We start from the raw sequence: 14,635 nt of genomic DNA, 5'->3' as shown, positions 1-14,635 counted from the left end.
GCACTACTCAGACAGTAATACCTTTTGTTTGGCAGGGAGTTCAGTCTGGGGAGGCTGACAGCACTCCCTCGGAGCTACCCAGGGGCTAAACTACACACACCTTGGGGAGGGCGCGCTGCTGCCAGGCCACTGCATCAGCACAACCTGGATCAGCTGAAGGAGCTTCCAGGCCAGAGGTGCCTCCCTGAGTCCATCCACCATCGGCCTGTGGTGGACTGAGCACCTGCTGCGGCTGAGTCTGGCACTTCACTCTGAAATAAGCGCCCTATCTGCTCTTATGAAAGAAGACACTGATGTCCAGAGGGCCTGAGGCACCATGCTAGTGACTCACGTCCAGGTCTACACAGCACCAATCACCAAGCAGGACAGAGACTCGAGTGGAGGCCCCTGGGAGCATGCCAGGTTCTCAGGGGCTGGAGTATGGAGCTCATAGCTTCTCTCCACTGAGGATCTCCCCCAGAGGGCTCTTGGAAAACCTGTATTGCCACGTGGCATCACCAGCCTGCTCTGGCTACTGGCTCTGCGGCTCTGAGACTGAGGAGAAGGGGTCCAACCTAAGAGAGCAGGCAGACGCTGGGGTGCAATGCAGAAACTTCTGGAAGAAGGGGAGCTGCCCTGTTGTCAGCTGACCATCTCATGCTGATGTCTGGCCGCGTGGCCTCCCTGCATGAACAGACAAGTTGTGCCAGAATGCTCAGCTGTCCTAAATGAGAAGTTCGTGAAAGGCCAGTGCTGTGGCATAGTGGCTTTTGCTGCTACTTGTGACTCCAGTGTACCATTGGAAGCAGTGGTTCAAGTCCTGGCTGTTCTACTTGTGATCCAAATTGCTGCCAATGTGCCCAGGAAGGCAGCAGCAGATGGCCCAAGTGCCTGGGAAGCTGCCACCAGGAGGGTGGAGGTACTCAGATGGAGATCCTGGCTCCTGGCTTTGGTCTGTTCCAGCCTTGGCTGCTGGGGTCATTTGGGGAGTGAACTAGTGGATAGAAGATCTCTCTTTGTCTCTCTGCCTTTCAAATAAATAAAATCAGGCTTTAAAATAAAAGTTCATGGAAAACAGTATTCTAATTTTATTTTGGTGCAAAAACTTTGAAATTCTCCCACAGGTTTTTCATGTGCATGTTTTTTGGAAGACCCCACTTATGCATGGATCTCACAATTGTTTTGCACCAAAATAAGCTTAACTTTTCATTTCATTTTCCACAAACCTTTTGAAGTCCCTTCACAGAGCTTCAGCATCCAGTTCAGAGCACGCATCCTTGGCCACAAGGTGCAGACACGTCTGTGTACCAGAGACAAATGCAGCTTTGTGGGTACCTAAGTGGGCTTTGCAACACGGTGAGGCCCCATACAATGCTGTGTTCTTCCACCACCAGCATAGCCTTGTCTGGAGCAATTTCCACAAGAACTCAACCTCTATAAGATACACACATAATGGCTCACGTCCCCATGGACCACTGCAGCAGAGTAGCTGCTGACAAGCAGCACCGATAATGTCGCTTTGTATTTCTATAGGACTTCCTGTGCCAGAGCATTTGATACGCATGATCTAGCCTGTACAAGAAAACCTGCAGTTAACCCTGCCCAAGTTCCAGCTGCCATGCAAGAATCAGGAGGCTTGGGAAGACGAAGCAGACTCGTCAACGAGGGCAGAGCCAGGAATCAACCCTGGATCCTGAATGGAAAGCCCATTCTAGGGCACTGTCCAACCTAAGCCATGACCGCCTATGACCACAGGTCACAATTAGCCACGCTGGCCGACACGAGCTCCTCCCAGAAGCTCCCAGGGCACCAGGGAGCCTGTCACTAGATGCAGAAAAAGCTCCCTACCTGGATAGGGGACGGAGAGGAGGGTGAAGTCAGCATAGCGCTGGGCTTTGTCCACCTTCTCAGAAGAGGTCACACTGTAAAACAGGGACAGTGTGTTACGAGATCACGACACACACACACACACACACACGCCCCACAGGATCTTCATAACTTAAACAACCTGGAGCTAAAAACTCTCCTTTCAGTTAAGAATGAGTCCCTTCAGCAGTGCTTGCTCTGAACAGGTGAGAAATCTTAACCTCTCGACTCCCTACTCCAAACATCTCCTCTGACAGTACAAGCCTCAGCTGAACCGAAGTTGCAGAAGCAGCTTCCAACTAAGCCCCACATCACACCAAGTGCAGCCATTCTGACCCAGGAGGGCGGAGAGAGGCAAGAGTCAATTATCAGGGATCAAAAAGGGACCCTTCCAGGAAACTCCCCAGGCTACTGCTTTCCCCAGTAGTCACCGAGGCCACCTCTGAACAAACGGCCTCCGAAAGGAAACACTGGGAACTACTGTGCCAGGTGCGGGGAGAAGAGGACACAGGAACACCCAGACGTCTGCAGGGCATCAGCTCTGACTTATGCTTCATCATACTTGATTTTCTCAATACGCTTTTGAGAGACAGGGCTCCCACTGCTGGTCACAATCCAAATGCCTGCCAACGGCTGCGGCTGGGGCACAGTGACGCTGGGAACTCAGTTCATGTTTTCCATTTGGGAATCAGAAACCCAAGTGCTTTAGCCATCACCTGCTACCTCCCAGGGTGCGCAGTAGCAGGAAGTTGGAATTGGAACTGAAGTCAGGACTTGACTCCGGGCACTCTGATATGGTATGTGGGTGCCCCAAGCGGTACCTCAATTGCTATGTGAGGCATTCACCCCTGCCTGATTTCCTAAGAAAATCTTTTAGCGTGTTAAAATCCTGGAAAAAACTACAATCTAATCCCACTAACCCAGGTTGCATTTTTAATCACGTTTTACATTAAATGAGTATCTGCTCCATGTATATTATTTTTAATAAAGCATCCCATGAAGTGAAGATTGAATATACACCGACTTGCTCCACTGAAAGACTCCAATTCACTGGAGAGGGAGCTGGGGGATGAGAGGGCGCAGAGCACTGGACAGTCACTAAGGCACCACTGTCACCAGGTGACTTCCCATCTCTGCACCTCAGCTTCTTGCATGTGAAAGGGGGCACTGTGTGAAGACACAGCCAGAGGAGGCACACAGCACTAGGCACAGGGCCAGCAGCGGCAACTTGTGCACTCTTCCCAGGCCTGCAAGTCTGTACTCCCGCGTGACGGTGCCCTATACTTACTTCATGCCAAACTTCACCTTCTTGTTCTCCACCATCAGGTCACAGATGTATTTGACTGACAGGTACCGAAGCAGCCTGATGTCATAGCCCCTGACCTTATCAAAAAGATGTGTGTCGCCACTCCTGAAACCAAGAGTCAGAGGGAAAGGTTACACGGAGCCTGGAAATGTCACTGGCAAGCATGAGCAGCGGGGTCCAGGGTGGGTGGTGGTGAACAGGCGACTACTCCCAAGCAGGTGCAGCCAAGGTGACTTTCTGGAAGATAACCTCGCTCTCGGGGACACATGTCAAAGAGAAGCAACTGGCAGCAAAACCGGGGAAGGGCTCTGACACTGCCTGGCACTGAGTCCAGATAATCTGAGTTCTGCTGGCTGCCGGTGCCTGTGGGCTCCCATCAGGGATCTCCCTCCAGCCTCTCCCTTGCCCCTATTTGTGATCATTTTCAGCACAGGACTCGATGAGAATGTGAGAGAAGTTCTTGAAGAAGACTTTTCAGAGCCATTTTGTCTGTGATGTGAAACCTGAGCACGCGCGTTCCCTCGCGGGCCTCCCAGGCGGAGAGGCTACCTTTCCATCAGTCGCACAGGCACAGGTGAAGGCAGAGCCAACAGTCAGCAGCCAAGGTTTCTCAGAACCGCCCGCTGTCCTGCTGCCCAGCCATCTCCTTGCCAGTAGCAGTGCACACCGCAGATGATGTGGCCAAGGCGGCGGCCGCCCGGCCTAGAGAAGAGCCCCACTTTCTCGAGCACAGGCCACGGTCTCTGCTTGCAGAGCTCACAGGAAGACCCCAGCCACAGCAACCCTGTCAGCACCAAGCCATGATCTGGGAGCTGACCTCATTGTGGGGCTCAAGCCACTCCAGAAACACACGGCCACGGCCAAAGGCTTTGCATGGGGCACAAACCACGCAAAGGGACTTTTCTGAAGTATCCTGTAGTAGTTGCTAAAGCATTAGGGGAGGGGCAGGAAGAGGGTACATCAGCCCACGTCCTCCCTCGGCAGCGGCCCAGACACTTTTACACTGGGGTTTCTTAGGTCACCCAGCTCGCAGCAGGGCCAACTTCCAGTCTCTGCACCTCATTGGGGACACAGAGCCCAGAAGGTGGGGTGGGGTGGGGACGGCAGCCCTCCCCTGAACCTCATAGCAAGTGTGCAGTGCAATAGACAGCAGGACATCCTGGCAGGTTTTAAAACAAAACCCAGTGCCAGGGCCCTGTCCCAGACTTCCAGGGACAGGAACCTGGGCCGGGGGGGTGGGGGGGTGGCAGGCTTTCTCTCCAAGATCCTGACGTGCGCTCAGGAAGGAGACAAACTCTTCAGGGATTCAATAATCAGCCTGGAGAGAAGACACTAAGGACTCCAACAGCCTATTCCGAGGGCAGAGATTTGAGATGGAAGGCAAGGAGCCCCTTGCTCGCCTGGGCCATGACTGGTTTATACCACCAGTGACCAGTGTGAAGACAGCCACCCTGGGCATACAACCCAGTCCCAACACAAGCCCCTGTCCCCTGCAGCCCAGCACTAACCGAAGAGCACAGTCCTCTTCTGTGACGTCCTCCACATCTGCCCAGGCGTCGTCTGCACCCCCTACAGAGAAGCCAGACTGTCAGCTTGGAGGCTGTGGCACGGGCTCCCCAACCCGTCCCTGTCACGCCATGGTGGGCAGGGCCAACCTGCATGCCTACCCCTCCGGTGAATGCCTGTCTGCCCCCAGCCCCAACAAAAAGAGGGCCGCTGGTCTCACCCAGCTCTTTTGCACCCTCTGCCTGGGCTATGGTGGCCATGGTGGCTCTTCCCTACCATGGGGTTCTTGCTGCTAGTCAGAGGACACCGCTCCACATTCACCTGAGAAAAAGTAGTTGTAGCCAGAGCGTCCATACAGCTCCCCCCATCCAGCCAGCGTGGCCGACCTGCAGATGTGCTGGGAGAGAAACACCATTTCAGGATCAAAGGTTCCTCAGGTGTGCACAGCTGACGGAACACCTGGGACTCCGGATTCTTCTGAGCCAGAAAAACAGGTCCCAAAGCGTTATCAGCACCGAGGCTCCGGCAGTCAGTCTGAAGGTGCCTAGAACTCAACCAAAGCCGCCACGAGGACAAGCCAGAGGCACCAGAAGTGCCTAAGATGTGTGCCACGCGCTGGGCATGGCACTGAAAAGCTCACTTCATCTTCTCATGGGAATATCACCAAAGCCTGTGAGGGAGACGAGGCAGGCAGCAGGTTTCACAGGTGACATGAGAAAAAGAGGTACAGGAAGGTTAAGGGAGGAAACAGGTGCAACAAAGAGGGGTAAGCTCAGATTTGTCCAAACCAGCCCCCCCACCCCAGCCTCCAAGCCTGGGAGCTTCCAGTTAGTGTGGGAGGAGCAACTCTGGGGACGGGATTTGTGTTTGTGTGTGCACCAATTAAGGGAGAATGGTTTTGCAGCTTTTAAAAAAATTCTAAAGGAAATATAAAGGCTATTACTGAGCTTAAATATTCTTACGCCACTTTGCTTTTCACTGAAGAGATCATTTGGAGGGTTAGACTTCCAGACATCAGACAGCTGCATCTCTAAACTGTGTTTGGGTGGGGTCACGGAAGGCTGCTTGCCGACTGGGAAGAAGGGAGCCAGGATTTAGTTAGAGTGGGAGCCGTGGCCCACCACAGAGCGGGCAGCTGTGAGGGGATAGAGCAGGTGGGGCGCACTTCTGAGTGCACCACATCTTTCGTAACACAAAAGCAACGTATACTCCGTGTAAACCAACGTCTCCAAAATACTGGACAGCCCCAGTCTGCGTTCGTGGACTCTCCCAGACCTGCCCACGGCCCGTCCTGGCTGCTGTGAAAACCCTTGCAGTTAGGGGACCAGCCAAGTCGTCAGGAGCAGTAAGTGGACCGTTAGCAGGAAAGGTCACTCCTCGGGCTGGGGACTCGAAAGAGGGGAGGCGGGCCTTGTGGCCATGTGACTGTGTGTCCCGCACATCATTGCCTGTCTACCTCAGCTGGGGCACCAGACCTCACTTCCCTCTGCACTTCTGTTAAATCCTTCCAGAGCAAGCATCCTCTCTCGGGCTCTCTCTGCCCACAACACTCCTCCCAAACCCGTTCTACCACTGCAGTGTTTTCAGGAGTCAAGGCAGGCAGCCCTAGGCTCAGTCAGACAGAGACCGAACAGACCAAGTCCCCAAGCAGGACACCCGACTCTTCAGGAGTCACAGGCCGGGGCCTGGGGTAAGGGCTTACTCCATGACAAGGCACACCCTGGACACCTGCTCCTTGGCCTCACAGCTACAATTCCTAACTCAGCTGTTCTGCATGCTCTGGACTGAAAAAGCGAGACACTGCAGCCTAACTCAGCCAAACAAGACGCTGCAGCTACTCCGGAAGGGGCTCTAACCCTGTGCACGGCCTGTTAAGCCACTCACAAGAGAGGCTGATCTCTGCTCTTCACACCTTAAGGGAGCAACAAGATGAACTGTCCCAGGTGAAATGGTCCAAAAGGAGAAAACGGCAGGCTAGCAACTTCATCCCTCGATGCTGGAACTCAGTCTTTGAGAACTTCTTAATCAGGTACTTTATTTCATCCAACATATCCAAACTACTGTCACCATGCAATCACTTTAAACATTATTTTTACTTTCTCTGCAACAAGTCTTCAAAATCTGATGTGCACTTTCCATTTAAAGCCTGTTATCAAGTAGGTTGCTAAATTTTTAGCATTTAAGGTAAACATAGATCTGCTCCCCAATAAAACTGTTTTTAAGAGAACAAATCCTGTTACATTGCTTCAGCTTTAAAATTTTTTATTATTACTTTTTTTTTTTTTTTAATTTTTGACAGGCAGAGTGGACAGTAGAGGGAGACAGAGAGAAAGGTCTTCCTTTTTGCTGTTCGTTCACCCTCCAATGGCCACCGCGGTAGGCGCACTGTGGCCGGCGCACCGCGCTGTTCCGATGGCAGGAGCCAGGTGCTTCTCCTGGTCTCCCATGGGGTGCAGGGCCCAAGCACTTGGGCCATCCTCCACTGCACTCCCTGGCCACAGCAGAGAGCTGGCCTGGAAGAGGGGCAACCGGGACAGGATCGGTGCCCCGACCGGGACTAGAACCCGGTGTGCCGGCGCCGCAAGGCGGAGGATTAGCCTACTGAGCCGCGGCGCCGGCCTATTATTACTATTTTTTAAATGGCCACAACGGGCAGAGCCACACCAATCTGAAGGCAGGATCCAGGTTCTTCTTCCCAGTCTCCCATGTGGGTGCAGGGGCCCAAGCACTTGGGCCATCCTCCACTGCCTTCCCAGGCCACAGCAGAGAGCTGGATTGGAAGAGGAGCAGCCGAGATCAGAACCGGCGCCCATATGGGATGCCGGTGCCACAGATGGAGGACCAACCTACTGTGTCACAGAGCTGGCCCCTCCAGCTTTAAAATCTAAACTAACTGAACTGAAACTGGACCTTCAGTCCCCAGCTGCAGCAGCCATGCTAAAGTGAGCTCTGGAGGAGGCAAGCTGGTCGCGCCACAGTGCTCTCTCTTCCTCTCAGGCAGTGAAGCCACTGACCTCACCACCACCACAGGACGCACTGCTGCACGCCACACGTCAAGCGCCAGACCTGGGTCACACAGGAGCCCCCTCCTGCCCGTCCCAACCCCCTCCCACTGCCTATCCACCCGTCTGCCTTCCTCACTGCAAGACTTCAGGGCACAAGGACTGTCTTTTTCACCTGTTTCCCCGGGACCCAGCACAGGGCCTCCTGGGGCAGCGAGGACAGCAGCCAGACGAGGTCTCTGCCCAGAAGCACACACATGTGGGTCTCCACAGGTGAGCACAGGCTGACTCGGGATGCTGGGAGGTGTGAAAGGGCACACTGTGGTGTAGTGGGTTAAGCTGCCACCTGCAGTGCCAGCATCCCAGTTCGAGTCCTGGCTGCTCCTCTTCTGAGCCAGCTCTCTGCTGTGGCCTGGGAAAGCAGTGGAAGATGGCCTAAGTGCTTGGGTCCCTGCACCCACATGGGAGACTCGGAGGAAGCTCCTGGCTCCTGATAGGACAAGCTCTGGTTGTTGTGGACATTGGGGAAGCGAACCAGCAGATGGAAGACCTGTCTCTCTCTCTGCCTCTCTGTAGCTCTGCCTTTCAAATAAATGAATTAAAAAAAAAAAAAAAGAAAGAAAGAAATGGCACGCTGCTTGGACGAGAAGGCACACAGGGAGAAGGCAGCAGGATCAGGGACAAAATCTCCGTGAACAGTTAGATTCCCAGAGCCTCCTCACAAGAATCCCTCGCTGAACCCTGTACCACCTTCTGCGACACACAGCCTGGGCCGTTCTCTCACAGGCCCTCCTGGGACACGGTCCTAGAGATCCACTCCCAGACCCCTACTGCACAAAGCCCCAAGGGTCTGGAGATGGCTGGTGTGGCACTTCCCAGACGCAGTCAGCAAATGTCCTCACGCAGGCCCCACAGACGAGAGGACCACCACACCCGACACCCGACCAAGCAATGCAGGTCTCGGCCACAGGACTTCCCAGTCTCAACGATGACAAGGAATCCGGACATCGAGGTTGGGCCAATCCGTTCTTAATCAACAGGCGATGCTTCCCACAAGCACATCCCGGGCGGGCACTGAGTGCAACACACCTGGGCAAACACCAGGTGGAGCGTTTCCTATGCTGTCTCATGAACGAGCTGCAGGAATTCCCAGAGCATGAGAACGTTCTCCAATGTGCTGACAGCTTTAAGAATAATCAAATAACGGATGCCCGCTTTCAGGGAACTGACTTCCATACATACCTTTTCCTAAAACGGATCTGCCCAAGAAAGAGTAGGGCTCAGAGCAACACTCTGACGGGGTGACCACAGCCGGGGCACTGGGGGCTCTGCTGCACAGATGAGTGGCCTGTGCCCTTGCTCCCTGTACCCCTCAGGCTCTCTGTACTTTAACCCACTCCCCGAGACTAACTTCCCCAAAATGCTGCTTGCCTTCTTTGCTTCCCTGCTGGAAATCCCTGCAGATCCCCCGCAGTGTCTCCTGTTCCCACCACCACGCCCTCACCCACACTGCATCACCTGCCTGGGACCTCGTCCTGCTCCACTCGGAAGTCCTGCTCGGCTCTCCACGGACCATTGGCCATTCAGTCAGTACCCAGTGCTGCCCTCTTTGGCAAGTCCCTCTTACACCTCACAGCACCCTAAATTACTGCACAGTGTGTGAGAGAGGTTCTGACTCCAGCTCTTGTGCTGTGTAAAGTAAACTTGACAAAGTTACATAATGACTTTGAACCTTTGTGTCATGTGTAAAACAGGAATATCCCTTACACCATAAGTGGGGAGGCAAACTATCTCAGCTGCTAGAATCCAAGCCCAGCCCACTTCACCTGCTGAGGGAGCTCGGGCCTGAAACAGGGCCCCACACCCAACACACTTTCAGTCCACACTTGGTGAATTAACCACCACAAGAGGAACGAGCAACAACATTTCACTCCACTTGGTTTAATCTACTTCACAAGCCTCTGATGCAGGCAGAGCTATTACTCTTACTTCTCAGAGAAGGAGCGAGGCCTCAGGCTGGAGGAAGTCAGAGAGAGCCAAGGGCTGAACCAGGCAGTGCAGCCCACCACACAGGACGGGCTGCTCGGCTCTGAATGCCCCTTTCCTGCCCACATTCAGTCTTCACTCACACTCAGTCTGTCACCAGGCATGCGTGTGGTGCATCAGCTGTTACCTAGGATGCCACCTCTATCAGCGTGCCTGGGCCGCAGTCCTGCCTCCACTTCGGAGTCCAGCTTCCTGCTAACAGATACTCTCCAAGGCAGTGGTAATGGCCCAAGTGCTCACACGGGAGACCTGGACTGAGACCCAGACTCCTGGCTTTGGCCTGGCCCAGCACTGGCTACTGTGCTGCAGTGAACTAGTGAATGGAAGACCTCTGTCTACTGTTTCTGTCTCTGCCTTTCAAATAAAGTGAAAATGAATAAAAATCAAAAAAGAAAGATCTCGTCTGTTTCTCTGGCTTGCTCTCTTCAGCACCAGGCACCCAGCAGCCCCCGGACCCCAGGCCGGTAAATGCTGTTAAAATGGCCCCATGCGCCACATCTAACAGGCGACCTGCAGGGAAGATCCAGGAGCAGGAGGCTACGGTGTGGGCCTTACCTTGCCCTTGAACAGGATCACCGGGCAGACAAACCGTCCCCTGCACCTGGCCATCTTGCTGCGGTTGATGAGGTCTTGCAACTTGCTCACCTGCACGGTGCTCTCGAACCTAACACGTGGGGAAGAGAGGCAGGTCAGGCTGGCTCCTCGCGGGGCTCTCTGTGTGTGTTCTCCATAAAATGTGGGTAAAAATACTCATCGGAAATGGAATGCATGCTTTAATTCTTAAATCCTACATAACTGATGTAGTTCTTCAGGAAAGACAAGAGTGCTGAGGAAATGTAAGTCACCTTGATTGGAGAACTTGGGGGAGCAAAGTGAGCTGAACCAAAGGTAAGGTACATGACCTACCAAAACACACACAGTACACTCAACACTGATCATGCTTACAATGTCCAGTTTCTTGGTCGCAGGGTAAGTCTGGTATCCTGGAGACCCTCTAGAAATCATGGGGCCATTCTTGCGACCTTTGAGGGGGTGGGATGAGACGAAGGCTCATGGCCCCCATGGCTGTAAGTCTGATATCCCAACACAGCCCCACCATCCTCAACAGTCGAAATAGCTAACAGGGCTGGGAACACTGGGACAAAGCAGGCGAGAGAGAAGCCACCTGAGGCACTGAGAGGCACAGGAGCCAATGCAGTAGTTTGGCAAGAAAGCTCCCCCAAGTCACACCACTATCAAGACTCACTTCCCTAAAATAGGGTCTACGCTCACAGACCCATCCACCAACCCTTAGGAGAGACCTGCCATCAGCCAGCCAGAGCTGCCAGCAGCATGAACAGCAGGGGGCAGCGACGGGAGCGCAGGACGCTTTCCCAGAAGGCAGGACAGCGGCGCAAGGGCGGCACGGCAGTCATGCTCCCTCCTGAGACCAGGCTTCAGGCCGAGGTCTGGACAGCGCAGAACTCCAGCTCACAGCACAGCGCCTGACCTGAGCCCTGGCTACTCCACCTCTGATCCAGTTGCCTGCGAACGCTCTCCTTGGGAGGCAGCAGGCGATGGCTTGAGTAGCTGGGTCCCTGTCCCTCATTGTAGGAGACCTCGCTGGAAGTCTGGGCTCCTGGCTTTGCCATGGCCCAGTCGTGGCTGCTGAGGGCATTCAGGGAATGAACCTGTGGATGGGAAATCTGTTTCTCATGGCCAGCTTTGTGGCAAAGTGGGTTAAGCCTCCGTTTGCAGTGCCAGCATCCCATTTAACTCCTGGCTGCTTCACTTCTGATCTAGCTCTTTGCTAATGTGCCTGGGAAAGCAACAGAAGACAGCGCAAGTGCTTGGGCTCCTGCATCCACGGGGGAGACTCAGAAAGAGCTCCTGCCTCCTGGCTTCAGCCTGGCCCAGCTGCCACCGCTGGGGCCATCTGGGGAGTAAACCAGCAGATGGAAGCTTTCTCTGTCTCTTCCTCTTTCTCTTTAAAATAAATAAATAAATAAATCTTAGAGAAAGAAAGTTAGTTGCTACGTTTTCTTGAGAATATAGCTGAGTTCAAGTTCAACAGGCTCTTTAAGCAAAACCCAGTTCAAGCGTTTGACAGTGCTGCAGAGTGTGGGGTGTATGAGGAGGACTTGGCTTTCCAGAGCGCATTTCTCTGGGAGGTGTAACTTAAGAAGCAATTTCTGTAACTGATTGTTCTCTGACGCACAGCACAAAGGGGAAGAGCAATGTGAAGAGCTCACAGGCAGTGAGGACCCCAGCCGGACTTCACACTCAGCTTGTGGACAACCCAGGGACGCTGCCTTCCCCATCTGTCTGCGAAGTGGAAACGCACCTCAGTGAGACAACTGCCGGCTAATTCACACTGCACAGGACACTCAACGGCAAGCACGGCACTTCCTCCACTGGCTGGTCCCAGGCCACTTTCCATGGATCTGGTCGGTGCTACCTATGACTTCCAAATCCCACGTAGCTCATACCAGGAGCTCTCCCTGAACCCTAAATGCCTTCGAGGTGCATCTGATACTCCCAGGCTGAGTCCTCCACTCAGCCAACCGTCCACAAAAGCAAGGCGAGGACACAGCAGCACTCCAAGGGTCCCTGGGGGTCTCAACGTAAAGAGGCCTCTTCTCATTAGGCCTGTTGGCGGTTCCCGATCACCCTACTCAAAGAACAAACTCAGTTTCTGTTCTCCCTCTAGTTCTTGTTTCTATTTTTGTCACCTCCTGTCCTTACGCTCTTTTTAGTAAAGTGCCAAGCAGTGAGCTGTGCCTAGTACATGATACATCTGAGTAAAATAACGCAGACTTAAGTATTTATAATAGGGGCACTGAGACTGCTGGTAACTTGCTGCCTGGAGGTAAGACTGCTCCTGAGGTTTATTTAACTGAGTTCCTTCTGGCTAGATTTTACTTTTCCCAAGCAACATTTACACCAAACTACTTTCAAAACAACCAGGGAATGGCTTTGTCACACAGGGGAAGCGTTAGCACACCAACAGCATGCCTCCCTCACTACGCTGGCTGTTCCTACCACGTACCCCAAAACTTGCTGAGAGAAAGGTCATAGCTGCTATTATTTGACACCAGACACAAAATAGGGCTCATGCTCACATCTTAGTCCACGTGAGCTGACCTTGGAGATGTCCAAGGTCCCTGAACAGGCTAAGCAGGGGAGCTGACAATTTAAACCCTGGTGAGCAGCCACTACATCCATGGTATTTCTGTATCTTGCTAATTTTTTTTTTAGTGATTTTAAAGCATATTTTCTTCCTATTTGAAAGACAAAGAGAAACACACACACACACACACACATACACCTACCTTCCATCTGCTGGGTCAACCCCTGATAACCTGTAGCACCCAACTCTGGGCCAGGCAGAAGCCAGGAGATAGGAACTCAGTCTGGATCTACAACATGGGTAGCAGGGACCCAACTACTTAAGCCATCACCTCCTGCCTCCCAGAGCGCACGTTTGCAGGAAGCTGTATGAGAAGTGGAGCAGGCACTCTGATAAGGGGTGCAGCTGTCCCAAGCCTACACCACTGTGTCTGCGATTTTAACCGGAAAGCGCTCCCTCTAATTCTGGCTCCTGCGATACTACTGCTGCTACTACGCGTTGGTCTAAGAGCTTCACTGTCCGGCTTCCGCTGACCCCTGAGGTCCATGACACAGCAGCAGCTGAGTGAACATGTGCTGAAAACGCACCTCAGCGCTTCAGAAGTCCTTGTCCACGCTTCTGCTTCCACACAACGGGGCCAAGCTGGGAAGGTGTGTGAACAGGAGCAGCTCTACTCTCAGTCTAACCAGTGCCACAGTAACACAAAACCAGGCGCTGAAAGAACCCGAACATTCCATTTCTTCCTACACGAGCCCCCTTCCCTTCAACAACAAACAGGCTCTGCCTGCTCAGTACCACCTCAACACCACTGCAAGGTACTGCGAGGAGTAGAAGCAAACCCCAGCAGCTCCTCAAGAGCTGTGCCTAGGGGCCCTGCAGGACAAGGCAGGACAGCCAGGCGGTAACGAAGGAAAAGACAGGCAGGTGGGCAGAGTCCAGTCAGCAGACCTGGAACTTCAGCCCAGTTCACTGACTGCCTCAGTGATCCTGGGCCAAAGCAAGTTACTTGTGTGGGCTTCAACGTCCTCAGCTGTCACCTGGAAGTGATACTGTCTGCCTCACCGAGCGGCTGCAGAACAGCAGCAAGGCCGTGTGTAAAGCCCGCACCTGCCGAACAGCAGGCATCAACAGCCGCTAGCTTCCTTCTCCTAAGGGCGGCACTGAATCAGCACCCAGTTCCTTTTCCCACCGAAAACTTCTCTTGGGAGATCAAGACAGAGTTCCTCAGTGGAGGGAGATAAAGGGTCTGCCACCCTTGGGGGCCTGTTAAAAAAGGCAAGTCCCAGACCCCACCTCAGATGTACCACAGGGGCCTTGGGCCAAGATCCCCCAGTGGCTGACTCAGCCTAAACCACTGTGACTAGAGCTGAGCCTCCAAGCAGAAGGACATCAGGTCACGGGGTCAAACCAGCGGCCAGCACTGAGGAGGCGGACAGGAGCGGAGGGACAAAGCAAAAAACAGAACAAACCAACATCTCTTGCTAAGAAAATTTAGCTTACAGGTTTAAGGCATTAGGAAAAGATAAGAACTATAAAAAAGCGGTTCAAAAACAGCAGGATTGGCGAGGCCTGGAGGCTCTGGAGTCCTGGCTGATTCAAGTGAGGACGCACCACAGCTTCTGTGAGCCCCCCGTAAGCCCTTGCTACGGGTTTTCTTAGGGAATCCACCACAGCCTCCTGAGATGGCCACCTGCACAGACGTGGCCACCTTGCACAGGAGTCCCTAAGGCTGAGCTGACCTCCCACACAGCTGTGCCTTCTCCGGCCCCACCCACAGGTCGTGGCCTGCAGCAGTCCCCAGCCTGTGGCACAGGTAAGACA

At 53.6% G+C, this 14,635-nt stretch overlaps 1 protein-coding gene across 6 annotated transcripts in view; it reads right to left on the bottom strand.

Moving 5' to 3' along the window:
* MTMR14 (myotubularin related protein 14) overlaps positions 1–14,635 on the bottom strand; it is a 41,707-nt gene that overhangs the window by 21,621 nt on the left and 5,451 nt on the right. For 4 of the 6 annotated variants that reach the window (XM_062200389.1, XM_062200388.1, XM_062200390.1 and 1 more), the window contains exons 3-7: positions 10,261–10,369; positions 4,979–5,054; positions 4,660–4,720; positions 3,134–3,256; positions 1,828–1,901 (exon numbers count right to left, since the gene is read on the bottom strand). In XM_062200389.1, coding sequence (XP_062056373.1) covers positions 1,828–1,901; positions 3,134–3,256; positions 4,660–4,720; positions 4,979–5,054; positions 10,261–10,369 — 443 coding nt within the window. Of the gene's footprint in view, positions 1–1,205; positions 1,280–1,827; positions 1,902–3,133; positions 3,257–4,659; positions 4,721–4,978; positions 5,055–10,260; positions 10,370–14,635 lie in introns of those variants that run through there. The other 2 variants (XM_062200393.1, XM_062200392.1) reach the window with 2 other exon arrangements.

The sequence above is a fragment of the Lepus europaeus genome, chromosome 9 (assembly GCF_033115175.1).
Source record: "Lepus europaeus isolate LE1 chromosome 9, mLepTim1.pri, whole genome shotgun sequence".
Classification (NCBI taxonomy): domain Eukaryota; kingdom Metazoa; phylum Chordata; class Mammalia; order Lagomorpha; family Leporidae; genus Lepus; species Lepus europaeus.
This window is presented reverse-complemented; position numbering and strand designations above follow the sequence as displayed.